This window comes from Hypanus sabinus, chromosome X1 (assembly GCF_030144855.1).
Source record: "Hypanus sabinus isolate sHypSab1 chromosome X1, sHypSab1.hap1, whole genome shotgun sequence".
Classification (NCBI taxonomy): domain Eukaryota; kingdom Metazoa; phylum Chordata; class Chondrichthyes; order Myliobatiformes; family Dasyatidae; genus Hypanus; species Hypanus sabinus.
This window is the reverse complement of record NC_082738.1, coordinates 44,732,794-44,751,321: the sequence shown is the minus strand read 5'-3', so window position 1 is coordinate 44,751,321 and position 18,528 is coordinate 44,732,794. Positions and strand designations below refer to the sequence as shown.

General features: G+C 39.1%; 1 protein-coding gene across 1 annotated transcript in view; it reads left to right on the top strand.

The window, feature by feature from the left end:
- The window catches only part of LOC132385006 (breast cancer type 1 susceptibility protein homolog), a 92,333-nt gene that overhangs the window by 20,028 nt on the left and 53,777 nt on the right, over positions 1 to 18,528 (top strand). Inside the window, exons 7-8 of the mRNA XM_059956732.1 lie at positions 2,552 to 6,088; positions 9,969 to 10,054. Coding sequence (XP_059812715.1) covers positions 2,552 to 6,088; positions 9,969 to 10,054 — 3,623 coding nt within the window. The remainder of the gene's footprint in view (positions 1 to 2,551; positions 6,089 to 9,968; positions 10,055 to 18,528) is intronic.

Here is an 18,528-nt window from a genome sequence, read left to right as displayed (position 1 = left end):
ATTTCCTGGCACATCCGAACCGGCTCACAATTAGCCAGCGTTCCGGCTAAGGGAGATAGCCTGCGGGGATTTGCGAGCACAGAGCTCCGCATATTGGCGCGCTCTCACTGTTCTGTCATTGTGCAGGTCGTTGTTGAGTTTTGGCACGGGACAATTGAATAAGAAGGTGCAGGACAAGTAGACCTGCATCTCCTACCGTTTTTGAAATAAAGACAGTCAGGAGGAGAGTGATGATGATAATATCTTGAAGGATAACAGAATTTTCAGTGCTTTAAAATAATAACTTACTATTAAAAAAGCTGTATTTTATTCATTTAATTTTCAGTGTTTTAAAAGTCATTTCAATAAATAGCTAAATACCATGGGACTTCAAAGACAGATATTTTGTTGTAATGCATTTGTTCATTTTCAATTGAAATTAAAGCACATGTTTTCTACATATCCCATGATATTTTATTTTCTCTTATGAGGTGTATTACCAAAACACTCCGTCCATCTGCTCCTGGTCCAGCCCCCCTGTCAAATTTTAGAACCCTTTGTGGCCCTCAAGTCAAAAAGTTTGCCCACCCCTGCCTTACACATTTGCTCTCCAACTCACGCTCCCCATTAGGTGGCCTATAATACACTCCTATCAGTGTTACTACACCTTTCCCATTCCTCAATTCCACCCAAATAGCCTCCCTGGAGGAGCTCTCTAATCTATCCTTCCAAAGCACAGCCATAAGATTTTCTTGGGCAAGCAATGCAACCCCTCCTCCTCTGGCCCCTCCTACTTTATCACACCTGAAGCAACTAAATCCAGGAATATTTTGTTGCCAATCACACCCTTCCTGCAACCATGTTTCACTAATAGCTACAACATCATAATTCCAACATCATGATACATCATGATGATGTATCAAAAGACTCTATTTTTCTAGTAGAGGGTAAGTTGGTTGGGGAAAGGGTTCTAAATATTCTTAGATGCAAGTTATTCAGGGAAGGTAAGTTTTTGTTTTTGTTTAAAGCACAATGGTAATATTGTTTGAGTATTTCAGTGCTAGGAATTAAAAATATCTTGCACCAAAATGGGACAAAATTTATCTGTTCAGAATGAAGAAACAGTAGTGGCACAGTTACACTTCTTGGACTTTCTGGTAGGTCACCAGCTAATGGGAGGTACTTTGAAGAAAAGGTCTTTTAGAAAAATTTGAGATTGGCAAAAAGAGTGATAAACAAGACTTAAGAGATGTTGATATGATCCTGGATTGGCTAAGAATTAATAAAATGACACCAAGTGGCCAGTTTCTCTTGTCCAAGTGAAATGCTTCCAAGGTTGTTCAGGGAAGTTGTGGTGAAAAATTTACAGACCCTGGGATCATCATGTTGAAATGTCTTTAGATTTAGAGGGAGCACCAGAAAATTGCAAAAGAGTGTTGAGATAAACTTGATAATATGGATCAGAAAGTTTAACCGTGCCCACAAAACATGGTTAACAACAAAATTGGCACCGATTTGTATAAGTTTGTATTGATTGAAGAAAGCATTTGTTCGTGAAAGGCAAAATATAGTGACTTCCAAAAGACATTTCATAAGGTGCCTCAGTAGGATTGTCGTCAAGATTGAAGCCCATGGAATAAGATGTTGTAGCACTCGTCAGAAAATTGGTTTAGTATTTTACATGTACGAAGATACAGTGAAAAACTTGTGATGCATACTGATCAAACAGATCAAATCATTACACAGTAACAATGCAAAAGAAAAGGTTAAAGCTACAGGGAAAGAGCAGAGTGGTAAACAAAAAGTGCAAGATTATAACAAGGTAGATGTGAAGTCAAGGAAGTGTAGTGCTCAAAGGGGTCAAGTGCCCCATGGAGATCCCTAGCAAATGGTACTAGGACAAGTGCACAATTATATTTTAATGACTTGAACTCAAGTGTACAAGGTACATTGTCCATATTTGCAGTTGATACAGAACTTGGAAGGTGCAACAAATTGTGAAACAGATTAGTAAGACTTCAAGAAGATAATCTGCAATGGATGAAAATTAAAAGAAAAACTGCAAATAGTGAAAATGAGCTAAAAACTGAAAATGCTGGAAACACTCAGCAGGCCAGGCAGTGTATAGATAAGATAAATATTGCTGAGAAAAATGAAGTACTGTATTTTGGTAAGATGAATGAAAAGCCATACAAATCAGAGCACAATTTTGCAAGGGGAACAGGAACAGATTTGGTCATAAGTATATCATTTTTTTTTATAGTTCCATAGATGCTGCCTGAGCTGCTGACTTCCTCCAGCATTTTGTGTTGCTTTGGATTTCCCCATCTGCAGACTTTCTCATGTTTATTCTTTGACTTGTCCCTGTTTGTATTCATTAAAATGATCATCAAGATGAGAACTTGCAGATTACCAAATTTTTTAAAAATTGAAAATAGTGGAAGGGTAAAATAACCTTTGAGGTTCTGAATTTGATTTTAAGGATATACACATGCAACTAAGAGATTAAAAGCCAAATGCCAATCGAATCTCATCCTTACTGATTGTATTTGAAAATGCCTTTAATTTGTAGATGATAATGAAGTGTCAGAAGATACTACAAAGAGTGATGCTGGCGATTATTCCTGTGCAACTGAATCTGAGGCAGGACTAAAACAAGTGGCTGGGAGCAAATCTGAAAGTAGCTTCTGTAGCCCAGATGCACCCAGAGAGATGCTTGAGTCTCCAGTTGACAAAGTCGATAAACTCATGCTGCATGCTGCAAAAATGTTGAATACAGAAAACTACCCTGATGGCAAAGAGGTTTTTACTGACTATTTGGTTCCATTGCCTTTGGAGAACAATATTATGAAAAAAGACTTGGAACTATTGGATAGCCAGGAGGATGTAAATCAGAAAGATTCTAATTGGGTAGTCAGCAATAAAACTGAGTTTGAGAAAGATGGGGATGAATTTAATGATCCTTTGGCTCTAAAAGTCTATAGAAGAAAAAGCCATAGAGTTATCAGAAAAGTCAGTGACTGGTTATCCAAAATCAATGTAAAAGAGGTTGCAAGGCTTGGTGTTGAATCAAATCCAATCGACAAGAACTCTGAATCAGGTTCTTTTGCATTTTGTGAAGAAGCTTCTAGTTCAAATGATACTGAAGAAGTTGAATGTGAGCCTCTTGCATCCCCATTAAAAGATGACAGAAATGTAACAAAAACATTGGTAACTGATGTTGAAACCAAAGTATTTGGGAAAATTTATAAGAGAAACAAAAGAAAAAGTGCTCCTGTAAATTGGACTTTCAGATCTGAAATCAAAAGTGATAAGGCACTATCCCACAGTGAGCCTGACTTTGAGGTTAGTTGTGGTAAAACTCAAAAAAGAAAAAGAAGCAGCACTGGAGGCTTTATAAAGATGCCAATTAATGATGTTTGGAATGCAGACACCCAAATTGATCGGGAACAGGTTGTTGTACCTCAGAACATTGAAACTAAGACAAATGAAGAAATGATGGAGGGACTACCTGATAGTAAAGGGAAGGACAAGCCCTTTGCTGCCACTCTGGAAGAAGCTGCTGTTTGTACTGAGATAGTGGAAACTGGCCATTTGGTGGAAGGCTCTATGCAAAATTTGCAACATCTCAATTTGAAAGTAAACAAGTTTAATACTGAAAGCAAGACAAATGTGAACAAAAGTTTGGCCAAAAAAAGAAAAATGTCATCAGCAAAACAGACAGAAAAAAGAACTAAACCTTTGAAGCTTGTTAACCACCTTGGAACAGCAAGTCTCAGAAGCAGCTCAACAGATGTGAATAAAAATAAGATTGGTAGTTTCCCCAGTAGTGTAGAACCTATGAAAACAGAACTAGAAATGAGGCCAACCAGAAAAAGCAATAGGCTGAAGTTTCTGGATGAAAAGTTAATCATGAAAGGCAAAAACACAGAGAAAAAATCTGAATTGGCTAAGGTGCATTCACAAATCAGTACTGGAGTAGTTATTGCACCTTCAGAGCAGAGTTTAGAAAACAGTGATAAAGACATGGAATGTGTAGAAACTAAAAGTTTAACTATGCAGGATATTATAGCCCAAGACTGTAATAAGCAGTTATCAAACGTTAAGTGTTCAAATGAAAAGCTTACAGCTTTTTGTGGAAAAGATGTGGTAGAGAAACTTCATGTGTTATCGGGAGATGAGAAACAATTAATGTGTGATAAAGCAGTAGAAAGTGGTAATGCTGCACTGCTGGCTAAACGGTCCCCATCTACTGGTCATTCATGTGTCACAATTGCTTCTGGCACACACTTACAGGATTCAATCTCAGAGGCCAGTGTGCTATTGCTCACACCACAACATGTTCCTGCAAGAGAACATGATGGTCAAAATATGCATTCTATTTGTACAGAAGTTGGAAAGCTAAGCTCAAATGATACCACGTTTTTGTCTGGGAGTCATTCAAGAGTAGAAGCTATGAGCAGTGAAGAAAGCAGTGGTGAAACATCTACAAAGCAGACAGGATTGAAGGAGACTACTGGAGATAGTGAAGTGGACACTGAGCAGCTTCTAAAATCATTTAAGCTAGCGAAACGGAAATCATTCATTCTTCTCTCAGCCTCAAGTGGACAGTCTAATGAAGGTGGTTGCCGAGCAGTTTCGCAGAGTGAGCCCCTTGATAAATCTGAGGAGAATAAAAGAGCTACAGTAAATAGAAAGGAAGACAGAAACTTTATTGCACAGCAAACAGCTGGAACAGTCAATTTAGGTAAAACTGCTTCTGTGTTCAAAGAAGCTTTAGATGCCAATAAGGCCAAAGCTAAGCACTCTTCCCCAGAGCTGGATAATGACCTGCAGCAAATGAGCGAAACAGATAGAGATTCTTCTGTTGGAATTGTTCCTCCAACGGCATCTTCATCTTTTTCTACTGTACTTTCAGATTATGGCCAGCAGATGGTGCCTTTGTCAAGTTCGACAAAGGGAAAAAGGTTGTTCAGACAAAAAGGATCAAAAAGTCGTACTTGGGCCTCTACAGTAAAAGAAGCATTTGATTCTGATAGATTGAGCCAAACTGCTGTGCACTTAAATAGCAACACATACAACAATTCTTGTCTTAAAGCTGCAAATCCAGGTAAAGATAAAATTATTGATCAAAATGTTCAGCAGACTGTTTTGGATTCAGAACTTGAATCCAATGCCCAATCGGAAATTGAATTCATTCCCGCTGGAGACCAGCTTAAAGATATTTACCAAGGGAGTGATTCGGATAAATTGCTAAGAAAGAGGGAGGGTTGTGAAAATACTGAATTACCTCAAAAATTTCCGAAGGATGTAGAAAGTGAATTGTTGAAATTGGCTGATGGAACAAGTCACCATTCTCCGTTTGTCTTCCCTGATGAAAGCGTTGCTACAGGAAAGAAAATAGGTGAGAATTTACAAATCTCTGCAACTCCTGAAAAGCTGTTTGACTCCACCAGGGCAAGTTTCCATAAAAATATTGCAGAAAGTGCAGTCAATGAGCTGAATAAAATGCAGAATGAATGTGAAATGAGAGGGGATATTGCACAGCTAAAACCAGATGAAGAAATGGCAGAAGAACTGAACAGTAGTTTGCAAAGCTATTCTGGGCGTCGGACTAGAGGCTGGAGGAAGCGACCGATGAAATTGTCAACTTCAGAATCTGAAACAAGTGATGAAGACTTGCCTTGTTTTCAGATGTTTGGATTCAACAAATTGTATTCAAAAACTCAGACAGTGTCACAAAGTCCCTTAAAAGTAATTGGTCAGTCTTTAACTGGCTTGCAGGTTAAAAACTCTTTGCCAAATCATAATACAGAAATTACAAAGGCAGTTTTCACTGAAACAAATAACTTGGATGAGAGCAAAGGTAACAGTTGTCAACAAAATGAATCCCTTTCCCCAAGCCAAGAATCTGAAGAATCCCCGGATTTGTTTTCTTCTCATTCTGATGGTTCATCCCCTAGTCCTAGCCAACAACTAAAGATATGCCGCAAAGTTCATTACAAGCGCAAAAAAGCTTTAAATTTGTCTGCATCTGAAATTCGGGAGAAAAAAAATGAAGAAACTTGGAAAGGCACACCTGCTTCACATCTGCAGCCACAACTTTTAGGTATGGTATTTTGGAAGTTAAATTTGGTTCAAAAGTAGCATTTGAACTGGTTAATTTTCCAGGTTACATGATGAAAAGAAATATAGCTCAGAACTAACAATGGAGAAAATGTGACAAAAACTTTACATGATCTGCTCAGCAGCATAATAGGTGGCATTTTTATTTTGCCCATCCCTAATTGCCATTAAGATGAGAGAATTACTGAACTATTTGAGAGGGTATTTAAGAGTCAACCAGAGTCTGGAGAAGGATGGTTCTTTTTCTCCATTAAAAGATTGGTGAACCAGTTGCGTTTTTATCCTGGGTGTTTTGATTCATCATTAATGCTGACTTTCACTTGTCAGATTATTAAATTAATTAAACTCCTACAGCCACCATAATTGGATTAGAACCTAACCTCTAGATTGCTGGTCCAGGTTTCTGAAGTACTACTCTAGTAGTTTAACCATTACACCATCATTATATTGTGTGTATTTTTTTTTAAATCCTGGAAATGTTACATCTTGTTAGGTGAGACATAACTGAGTTTTAAAGATTTAGTAAATCACCTATTACTGCTCAACAAGCTTTTTGGTCTGTAACAGTCTTCATATAAAATTATGCCTTTGTTCCCTCAATTATTTTAAATTATTTTATAAACTGTTAATTGATCTTTACTGGTAGTGCTCATCTCTAGTATTTCAAATTTTGTCTCATTTTTCCATGCATCCCAATCTTTGTTCTTTGTGAAATGTGTGAAGATAAAGACTTAAACTAGTATTTTTCATTTCATGCTGATTCATGGTCAGCATTCTTTGTGGTTAGACAATGTAGATTCCCTCAAACTGCTACCTGACATCAGCTGATTGGGAAAGGAAAAAAGCCACATCAGAGATCACTGGATCCTTGTTGCAGCCTTAAAGTAACAAACAAGCTCCATTTAGGCTACGAGCCAAAAATCTGTCATGGTAAATGCAGCCATGTTCTGACAGATTTCCATGCAGGGAATTCTGAAGACCAGATGGGGAAACTGATTGTCAAAGGAATATAGATGTCCGATCTTAAAACGTTGTCATTTTGGTGTTTAAAATAACTGGTCATGCCAGCTGTTGTATGCAGCATTTGTCTTTTATATATAATGTAGTAACTAATGTATTTATATAAACAATCTCCTTTGACAACTGTTAAGGATATCAGCATGCTGCATATTGCACCTGATCTTATTCATGATGCATTGCTGATTTAATTTCTCATTTTGTAGGTAATTGCTACTAATATTAAAAATGTATGTGGTTTAGTGTTCAGGGATTTCCATCAGATAGTGAAAGGACAACAAGGGAAGGAAACTAAAACAACTAAACCAATATCTATGATTTTTTTCTTTTGTGAGATTTTAGTCAAGTCAGTGGGTTGTATTTATTTGAAGACTTCCATGGAACAGAGCATCTTATAACAGTTAAAAGATGTGTTTCTTCTGGAGGTGCAAGAAATCCTGTGTAATCAATGATGAAGGTGAAAAGGGAATTAAAAGATAAACCCTGAATGTAGAATTCTAAGTTAAGGTTGGGGATACTGGATTCATACTGATAAGGGAAATATTGACCATTCATTAAAATAATGATATTCCTATGGCAGAGAGAAGAATTAAAGTCATGAAATAGCCAAAATGCTGCTTATCGCTGCTCACACTTAAATTATGTCCAGTCAAGTTATTAAAAATTAAACAAAATTTAAAAATTTCTCTTTAGGGAGAATACACTATGAAACTCACCTTTTAGAACATTAAAGATTTAGTTGAGCAATAATACTAATAGCTACTTGGGATTGTATAGGTTGTATTAATTTACTACATCTAAAAATTTAGATTCATCATTTAAAAAAATACAGATGTTAGGAATCTGAAATTAAAATCAAATGTAGGTAATCAGACATATTAAGAAACATTTGTGGAAAGACAAAAATGTGAGTTAACATTCAATGTTGATGAGCTTCCATCAGAAGGCTCTAATGCTAATTTTTTAGTGGAAGGCCATCATGGACTTGAACATATTTACAACACAACAGACTATTCTGTCATCAAAAGTGAATTAGCCAAATCCCATCATTTGCATTAGGTTTGTAGCCCATTAGGTCATGGCTCTTCACATCCAAATACTTTTTCAATGTGATGTCTTCTGCCACTCCTGTTAATCTCAGGTGAATAATCTTCTGATCCTTCTACCATTTATTTAAAATCTATGACTCACTGTTTTTGACACCTAAACAAGGACAATCAACATGGCTTTGTGCTTGGCAAGCCAGTCTTACCAGTTTGAGTTTTTCAAGGTGGTGACAAAGGTGGTTGAAGGTTGAGCTATGGATGTTGTCTACAAAGTCCCTCAAGGGAGACTCATCCAGGAAATTAAGATGGATAGGATCTACAGTGAACTAGCTGTTTGAAATCAGAATTGGCTTATTCACAGAAGACAAGGTAGCAGTTGATAGGATTGGTTGGAGGTCTTTGACTAGTGGTGATCTGCAGAAATCCTTTCTGGGACCTCTGATCTGTGTTACTTAGATAAATGTCTTGATGAATATATAAATAGGTGGCTTCGTAAGTTCACAGACAATGAAGATTTGTGGTGGTGTGCACAATGTAGAATACGGGCAACAGATATGGCAGGATATGGGCAGAGAAATGGCAGATTGGAGTTTAACTCAGTCAAATGTGAAGTGTACTTTTGGGAGATCAGATATAAAGAGACAGTATGCTGTTAATGGCAAAACCCTGAACAGTGAGATGCAGAATCTTGGGGTCCTGAAAATGGCTACTGAGGTTGATAGGGTGATAATGAAGGCATATGGCACAGTTGCCTTTATTAGTTTAAGCATTGAGTTTCAAGAGTTGGGAAGTTGTGTTGCAGCTTTATAAAACTCTAGTTCTGCTGCTTCTGGAGTATTGCATTCAGCTCTGGTCACTCTATTGTAAGAAAGTTGCTTTAGAGAGTGTGGAAGAGATTTACCAGGATGCTGCTCATTGAAGGGCATGTGCTAAAAGGAGACTCCGGGAAAAACCTGCATTCTTTTCTCTGGAGTGGTGGAAGCTGAGGGGGAGATCTGATGAAGTTTTATAAGATTGAGAGGTGTAGACAGCCAGTATCTTTTTCCCATGGTTGAAGTGTCTGATAAATGTCAGTGCAGGCACCTGGAGTGGTGATGGAGGTGTTCAGGAGGCTCTCGTATAGGCACATGACTGTGCGGGATATGGACAATGTGTAGTCAAGGGAATATTTAGTTGGGCATTTCATTACTATTGTAATTAGTTCAGTGCATTGTGGACCAAATGGCCTATTCTTGTGCTCTACTCTACTATGTTCTAATTTGCTGATGACTGTTGGCCTGTAATTGATATATGCTTTACTTTTTAAGCAATAATCCAACATCAGCAGTCTTCCAATCCTCTGGACCACATCAACCTCCAGGCAGCGTTGAAAATTGCAGTCAAAGCATCTGCAATTTTATCCCGTGCTACTTTTAATAGCCGGGATATGTTTTTAATTCATTTTCAAATATGCTCAAATGCTCAGTGCTTCCACTTGTTTCTCCATCAAGTATCTCCACTTGCTCACCTTGGGTATGGCATTAACTTCATCCCTTTTGTTTATGAAGATTGGGGGGGTGGGGGATGTATTTTATGAACTTCAGCCACATATTCCAGCTGCATGTACATTGATTACTTACATTAATTCTGGAGCAAAAGTGCCTGAGTATTTCCTATGTTTTGCTTCAATGTTGTTACATTTGTCTGTCCTGAAATCAGCATTCAGATTATAACAGATTACGACTGCTTCTTGTAGCTATATGCATATATGGTTGAATGATAATTGAACTTGATAGATAATCCAACTCTGTTTGACTGCAGAAGCTGAAAACGTGTCTGATTATGACAGTGATGTCAGCCATACAGGTGATTCCTTCTCTCCAGAGTGTGAATTTTTCACCACACAAGTAAGATGTTAATTTTTATCTTGTAATCTGTTAAAATTTCATTTTTATATAATAACTTCAGCATGTATTACCAATTTATTGCAAAACATTTTAATAGTTGAATTTTTACAGTTTGTCCTTTCAACTTTGCATTTTGCTTGATTTACATTTGTTTACTTCCAATTACAGAATTCAACAATACTTTTGTTGGACAAATGATATTTACCCAAAAAAATTAACATTCTCTAAATTTTGCAGAGAAAATCTGCATTGCATAAAGGTTCTGGTGACATATTTTCTTTTACCTTTAAGTACTTAAGCCTGAAAGATGTTTGGATGGGAAGGAACCTCTGGAATAAAATTAGTTTGTTGATCGAGTTGCTTTTTTTCTTCCCATCTATTTCTACCTAACAACATGTTCTATAAAGCAACATTTTAAATACGTTACATTCACTAAAATAGCAAATAATTCACTATCTGACCTTTAGAAATTCAGTGGTTCAGTATGTGGCTTACCAGTTGATGTTTCCCAAAGCCTAGGTTCCTGCATTCCCTTTTAAAATTAAGGGGTTCATTGGGAAATTTGTTTAAATACTGTATTAAATATTATAATGCTTATATAATTGAAATAAAATTCTGTTAGTATATTAACTTGAATAATATCCAACTGTCTGAAATCATTGCTGGTCTGACATCACCAAAGTCCTGAGCATGCTTCATTATCAGAATTATATTGTATTTTAGAACCATTTTCAAATGAATTTTATCTTTCTATCCATGCTGACCGGAAGATATTGGGTAGGATTGTGCTGACCCAGGACCATTGCCCAGAATTGCCATCCGCGCTTGTGTCCTCTGCATCTTCCCATGTACCTCACTTGCCCTTCAGTCTGTTGGATACAATCACTGATCCTCCAATGATGCTTTGCAGTGAAACGTATCAATGATTAAAACAGGCACTTGAAGCTTAAATTTAAAGTATGGAATGGAAGAAATGAATTACATCAAATAATTAAATTAGAGCAAAGAAACTTTCCAAAATTTTAATATATCCTTTATCTGCAGACCTGGATCCTCACATTGAAATCAATAGGGCTTCAAATGTTGCAGGATGTGAGAAACTTTGATTGTCTCTAGAATAAATGCTGGGCTGTCCTCTGTTTGAATATCATGGGTCTGGAAGCACACAACTTGAGTCCAGGACTTCAAATGTATCCACACAAGGGAAAATTTAGGGAGATTCAGTCCATTATTTTCCACACAGGCTGTATCTGGTAACTCTAGTAGCTGTTACTCATGAACATTAATAACTCAATGCCAGCAGGCATCTCGCTAGAGATAGTAATGATCTCTGCGGATATTTGTTCAAAATCTGGTATATATCAATGCCATGTCATTCTACTGATGTTGCGCTGAGTGTACATATTTCAGTGTCTTCCCCGGTATATTCTCATAATGGGTCCTAAACCGAACGGATGTGCTTGGGTTGGCTTTATGGTGCCTTTCCCACCATACACAGTGGAATATTCCATTTCTTTAGTAATGGGGATATGTAAATGTATATATTTATGGTAGATATTTGTTTATTTTGTAATGATTGTAACTATTGTGGGGTGCATCATGTTCTAATTCATGTGTGCTCTTAAGTTAACTTTTGTGGGTAATTCAAGATGGTATGTCCTGGTGCCTAAATAAACGAGGTTCGTTGCACTCAGTATGGGAGAGAGATGGGGGCTGCCAGGAGTTTGTACTGACTATTACAGAGTTATAATTGTGTTTTCCAGTAGATATATTTTTGTAAATGTGCACTTTTATTTTCGCTAATTTTTGTAATTTTGACTTTTGATCCACCTAATACACCCTCGCAATAAAGTGCTAAGCCATTTTTCCTTTGGTCATAACCCACACATGTAACAAACTACATCTCAAACCACTCTTTCTATTACCTGTTGCATTGGGCAAAACTTCTGCACCTTAAGACCATAAGACGTAGAAGCAGAATTAGGCCATTCAACCCATCGAGTCTGCTTGCCATTTCATCATGACTGATCCTGGATCCCACTAAACCCAACATAAATGCCAACATTGCATTTGCAGCCTTTACCACAGACTTGACCTGAAAGTTAACCTTCTAGGAATCTTGCACGAGGACTCCCACGTCCCTTTGTACCTCTGATGTTTGAATTTTCACCCCATTTGGATAATAGTCTGCACTTTTGTTCCTTTTACCAAAATGCATTGTCATTGCCCAACACTGTATTCCATCTGCCACTTTTTTTGCCCATTTTTCTAACTCGTAAGTCCTGCTGCAATCACATTGCTTCCTCAGTACTACCTACCCCTTAACCTATCTTCATATCATCTGCAAACTTTGCCACAAAACTGTCAATTCCATTATCCAGATTATTGACAAACCAGTGGAGTGCCTCAGGGATCTGTTCTGGGACCCTTACTCTTTGTGATTTTTATAAATTACCTGGAGGGATGAGTTAGTAAGTTTGTTGATGACACAAAGGTTGGAGGTGTTGTGGATAGTGTGGAGGGCTGTCGGAGGTTACAGCGGAACATTGATAAGATGCAAAACTGGGCTGAGAAGTGGCAGATGGAGTTCAACCCAGATAAGTGTGAGGTGCAACACACACAAAATGCTGGTGGAACACAGCAGGCCAGGCAGCATCTATAGGGAGAAGTGCTGTCTTCATATGTATGGCAGTGTAAGGTGGTTTATTTTGGTCGGCCAAATATGATGGCAGAATATAGTATTAATAGTCAGACTTTTGGCATTGTGGAGGATCAGAGGGATCTTGAGGTTAGAGTCCATAGTACGCTCAAAGCAGTTGCGCAGGTTGACTCTGTGGTTAAGAAGGTGTACAGTGTATTGGCCTTCATCAATTGTGGAATTGAATTTAGGAGCCTAGAGGTAATGTAGCAGCTATAAAGGACCCTGGTCAGACCCCACTTGGAGTACTGTGCTCAGTTCTGGTTGCCTCACTACAGGAAGGATGTGGAAGCCATAGAAAGGGTGCAGAGGAGATTTACAAGAATGCTGCCTGGATTGGCAAGCATGCCTTATGAAAGCAGGTTGAGTGAACTCGGTCTTTTCTCCTTGGAGCGAAGGAGGATGGGAGGTGACCTGAGAGGTGTATAAAATGATGAGAGGCATTGATCATGTGGATAGTCAGAGGCTTTTTCCCAGGGCTGAAACAGCTGCCACAAGAGGACACAGATTTAAGGTGCTGGGGAGCAGTTACAGAGGAGATGTCAAGGGTAAGTTTTTTTACTCGGAGAGTTATGAGTGCGTGGAATGGGCTGCCGGCAACGGTGGTGGAGGTGGATACTTTTAAGAGGCTTTTGGATAGGTACATGGAGCTGAGAAAAATAGAAGGCTATAGGTAAGCCCAGTAATTTGACATGTTCAGCACAACTTTGTGGGCCGAAGGGCCTGGATTGTGCAGTAGGTTTTCTATGTTTCTAAATTACTTTAGTCAGAGGGTGATAAATCTGTGGAATTTGTTGCCACGAGCGGCTGTGAAGGCCAAGTCATTGGGTGGTTCTTGATTAGCCAGGGCATCAAACGGTATGGGGTGAAAGGGGAGTGGAGATGACTGGAAGAATTGGATCAGCCCATGATTGAGTGGCAGAGCAGACTCGATGGGCCAAATGGCCTCCTTCTGCTCCTATATCTTATGGCCTTAATGTGAAAAGTAGCGGTCGCAATACTGACACCTGAGGAACACCACTAGTCACTGGCAGCCAAGCAGAAAAGGCCCCCTATATTCCCTGTAATGCCATCGGATTTTATCATCTTAAACAGCCTTCTGTGGCACCTTATCAAATACCTTATGAAAATCCAAATAAATTGCCTCCAATGCCTCTCCTTTGTCCACCCTGCTTGTTACTTTCCCAAAGAACTCCTAACAGATTTGTTAGGCAAGGTTTCCCTTTACAAGAAGACATGCTGACTGTGACTGGTTTTATTATTAGTTTCCAAGTACCCCGAAACCTTATCCTTAATAATGGACTCCAACACTTTCCCAACCACTGAGAAACCACTGTTCCTCCAACCTGAGTTTGGATTTATTTTGAACAACACCTTATACACCGGCTGGGTAGCCTCCAACCTGATGGCATGAACATTGACTTCTCTAACTTCCGTTAATGCCCCTCCTCCCCTTCTTACCCCATCCCTGACATATTTAGTCGTTTGCCTGTTCTCCATCTTCCTCTGGTGTTCCACTTTCTTTCTCCCTAGGCCTCCTGTCCCATGATTCTTTCCCTTCTCCAGCTCTGTATCACTTTCGCCAATCACCTTTCCGGCTGTTAGCTTCATCCCACCCCCTCCGGTCTTCTCCTATCATTTTGCATTTCCCCCTTCCCCCCACTACTTTCAAATCTCTTACTATCTTTCCTTTTGGTTAGTCCTAATGAAGGGTCTCGGCTTGAAACGTCGACAGCGCTTCTCCCTATAGATGCTGCCTGGCCTGCTCTGTTCCACCAGCATTTTGTGTGTGTTGTTGTTTCAACTCTCACCTCCCTTTTACTCTTCAAATAACCGGGGAAAAAAACTTTTGATATCCTGCTTGATATTATTGGCTAGCTTGCCCTCGTATTTCATCCTTTCCGTTATGGCTTTTACAGTTGCTTTTTGTTGGATTTTTAAAACTTCCCTATCGTCCAACTTCCCACTCACTTTTGCTACATTATATGTCCTTTCCTTGGCTTTTACGTAGTCCTTAACTTGTCAGCCACAGTTGCCTACCCCTGCCATTTGAGAACCACTGTGGAACATATATATCCTGTGCCTTGTGAAGTATTCCCAGAAACTTCAGCAGCCTCTGTTCTGTCATCATCACTGCCAGTATCCTCATCCAATCCACCTGGGCAAGCTCACTTCTCCATTGCAAAACTAATACATCTGACTGGTGCTTTTCCCCTTCAAATTACAGTATGGATTCAATCATATAATGATCGTTGTCTCCCAAGGGTTCCTTTTCCTTAAGTTCCCTAATAAGATCTGGGTTATTACACAATACCCAATCTAAGAAAGCCTTTCCCCAAGTAGGCTCAAGCATAAGCTGCTCCAAAAAGCCATCTTGTAGGCATTAAACAAATTCCTTCTCTTGCGATCTGACACCAACCTGCTTTTGTCCCCTTGCATATTGAAGTCCCCCATTACAATTGTGACATTACCCTTATTACATGCTCTTTCCAGCTCCCTCTGCAATCTCAACCCCACATCTTGGCTACTATTTGGAGGCCTATGTGATTTCCATAATGGTACTTTTTTTTTACCCTTAGAGTTTCTTAACTCCACCAGAAAGACTCAACGTTCTCTGACCCTGTGTCAGAGAATATTGCTTCTACTGTGTCTGTTTTGCTGTCCATTCAAACCTTGTGTTATAGTGGTTTATTCAGGACAGATGGATGGGGGTGGTGGGTATTTGATTGATGCACACTGCTTTCCATAGGAATCACTCCCTCTGATTCCCTTGTCTATTCGTCCCTCCTGACTAATCTCCCTCCTGGTACTTATCCCTGAATGTGGCCGAATGCTACACCTGCCCATTTACGACCCACTAATCTCCATTCAGAGTTCCAAACAGTCCTTCCAAGTGTAGCAGTTTACCTTTGAACCTGCCAGGGTCATCTGTTGTGTCCTGTGCTCCCAATGCAGCTTCCTCTACATTGGTGACACCCACTGTAAATTTGGGTACCACTTTGTCACGCACCTCCACTCAATCTGTCAAGAGTGGAAAAGTGGCCCAACGTTTTAATTCCAATTCCCATTCCATCATGTCAGTCCCTAGCCTGATGGTATGAACATCAACTTCCCCTTCTTGTTGGGAAAAAAAATCCCTTTCCTCTTCTATTCCCCCTCTGGCTTCTTGCCTTTCTCCTATGATCCACTCTCCTGTTAGATTCCTTCCTCAACAGCCCTTGCCTTTCCCACCTGTCTGGCTTCACCTGTCACCTTCCAGCTATCCTCACTCCTCTCTTTCCCCACCCACCCCCCAATGACATTTTCTGGTATCTTTCCCCTTCCTTTACAGTCCTAGTGAAGGGTCTTGACTGTTTGTTCATTTCAATGGATGCTGCCTGATCTGCTGAGTTCATCTAGTATTTTGTGTGATTCCGATGTCTAGCATCTGCAGTCTCTCGTGTATTTGAGTATATTTCTTCACTTTTGAATGATTAACAAATACATGTAAATGTTTTTTTAACAAATTTGTTATTTTGCTCGTTAATAAGTCAGGTGCACAGGTGGCCTTAGTATTTAAGTAGTTTTGTTTTTCAGTTATTGTGTGTTTTTAGGATTAGAAATCTCACTACATTTTGTTATTAATACAAAATAAATTTTGCATGGCAATGCAGAATAGTTCAAATGTGGCACTGGCAATGGTGATGTAGTTACTGAGTTTGCTATCCCTCAAGGGATGTATTTATGAAATAGGAGGAAAAAGGCATTTTGATGATATTAGATGGAGGGCTGAAAACAGACTTGTGGGGCATAATCTGTGTGGCCTGCTTGGAGCTAAAGAGCTGTTTTGTGCTACAAGCCTTAATTTGCTCATTAACCAATTTGGAATACTCTAGAACATATTATGCCACAAGATGGCTTTAAACCATACAAAGGACATGATTTCTGATTGGATCATTGTCAATGCAATTAAGAATGGAGAACAAGATGTCATTATTCTTTAGTCCTGACTAAGGGGTTCCTGCTTCAAATTGCAATGGAAAAGATGTCTTGAACTTCAGTTAAAGATAGAATCGGATTTAATTGAAATGGGAAAATTAACAGAGCTGAAATTATAGGGTAGAAAATAATCACAAATTCGGCAAGCAGTGCTGATATAGGCAATTGAGTGGGATTGGGTTATTACCTCTTTTTTTAAAGATCATGACCTATGTAATGCTTTGTCTGTTGAAGTCATGGAATTTGAAATAGGAAAGCCGAGGAGAGTCTGGACCCGGTGAATGCAAATGAAGAGATGAATTTGAGATTATCAGATGTCTTTCTGATTTTAGAAATGTAAACTTCATAGCACATTTGTTTTGTTATTTTTTTCTGCATTGCTTTGACTGCAAACGTTTAGCATTCCTGGGGTAGGGCTTCATGTGGAAATATGTTAAGAATTTGACTGCTGATATTGTAGAGGGTTTTTGTGAATTAGGTTTATAGCTGCAATTGATCTTTATGCTTTTTGGAAACCAATTCTTTCAACTAATATCAAATTTAAATGATGAAACATTCTAATTGTTGAAAGTCACTTCCGTTGAGATTGGTTAGTTTAGTTTAGAAACTGCAGCTACTTTTCACATTGGCTAGCTGCCTGGTGTCCAGTTTCAAATATTGTGGATATATAAAATAGCATGTGGAAGGGTCTTGCTCTCTTTTTTAAAGCAAGATGATTAGGAAGGTGTGCTCTGCACACACTTTTAATTAAATATGTTTGTTGAATATTCAGCTTTGTAACTTGGGGAACATGAATGTTTGGTTGAATTTTTACTGTTTGTAAATAAGTGATTGATGTACTTATTTGAAGTCAGTGTACTTCCTGTCTCACTTGTGTTACGAAATTCCCGTAACTGGATCACTTACCAGCAAAGATAGAGAGGTCTGTTGAAGTCTGATGGTACTATTTTTAAAAGTCTTTATTTATGAAAGGGGCACAAAGATTAGATTAATACAGACATTCAGATAATACTCAATCTAAAAATGCGGGTATAGTAATAATCATCAATTGAGCAATAGCTCTATCGTTTGTCTAGGGGATCTTGTATTGTCCGATGGAAGGATAAAAGTCACTGTCCTTTCAAGCTGCAGCTCTTTGGGTTTAAGAGAGAGACTGTTTTAAACTTGCCCGGGTCTTTTATGAGGCCAATCCGTTGAGTCGGGGGAAGTTGGTTCCCCGTTGTTAGTTCCAAGTCGTTTTCCGTGGTACCTGCCACCAGCCCCCAGGCAAGGGAACCAAACGCACTAGGCTTCCTTGAAATGGCTTCCCGCTATTACGGGATCGCTAGTGTTTCTTCTGGTGCGTCTGAAGGGGTTGTTCCCCAGACCCTCTTTTATACTTCCTCACGGGGTCTCAGATGTCAGTCAGGTTGGGATGATGCAATCCCTCAACCAGCCCACTCTGGTCATCCCCTGAGGGGCTTCAATGAATAGTACAGTACTCAATATACAACTTGGTCTTTCGGAGACAATGGCCATGTCCCGTAGCTTTACATCGCTATTGGGGGTGGGGGGGGAAGAGAAACGTGACATCCTGCACGTCTCTCTCTCTCTCATTTCCTGGGTCTCCTGACCCAAATCAATAGTGATCTTGCGATTCTCACAAAGGAGGGGGCTACCCCACACCCTTCAGCCTGTCAGAGCTGTGGTACATTCATAACTCCCTCTTTCTTCAAAGCATTTTCACCAGCGGTGAAACGAAATAGTACAGAGTTTTACAGGGTTTTAGAATCTAACACAATACAAAAGTTTTTTTTTC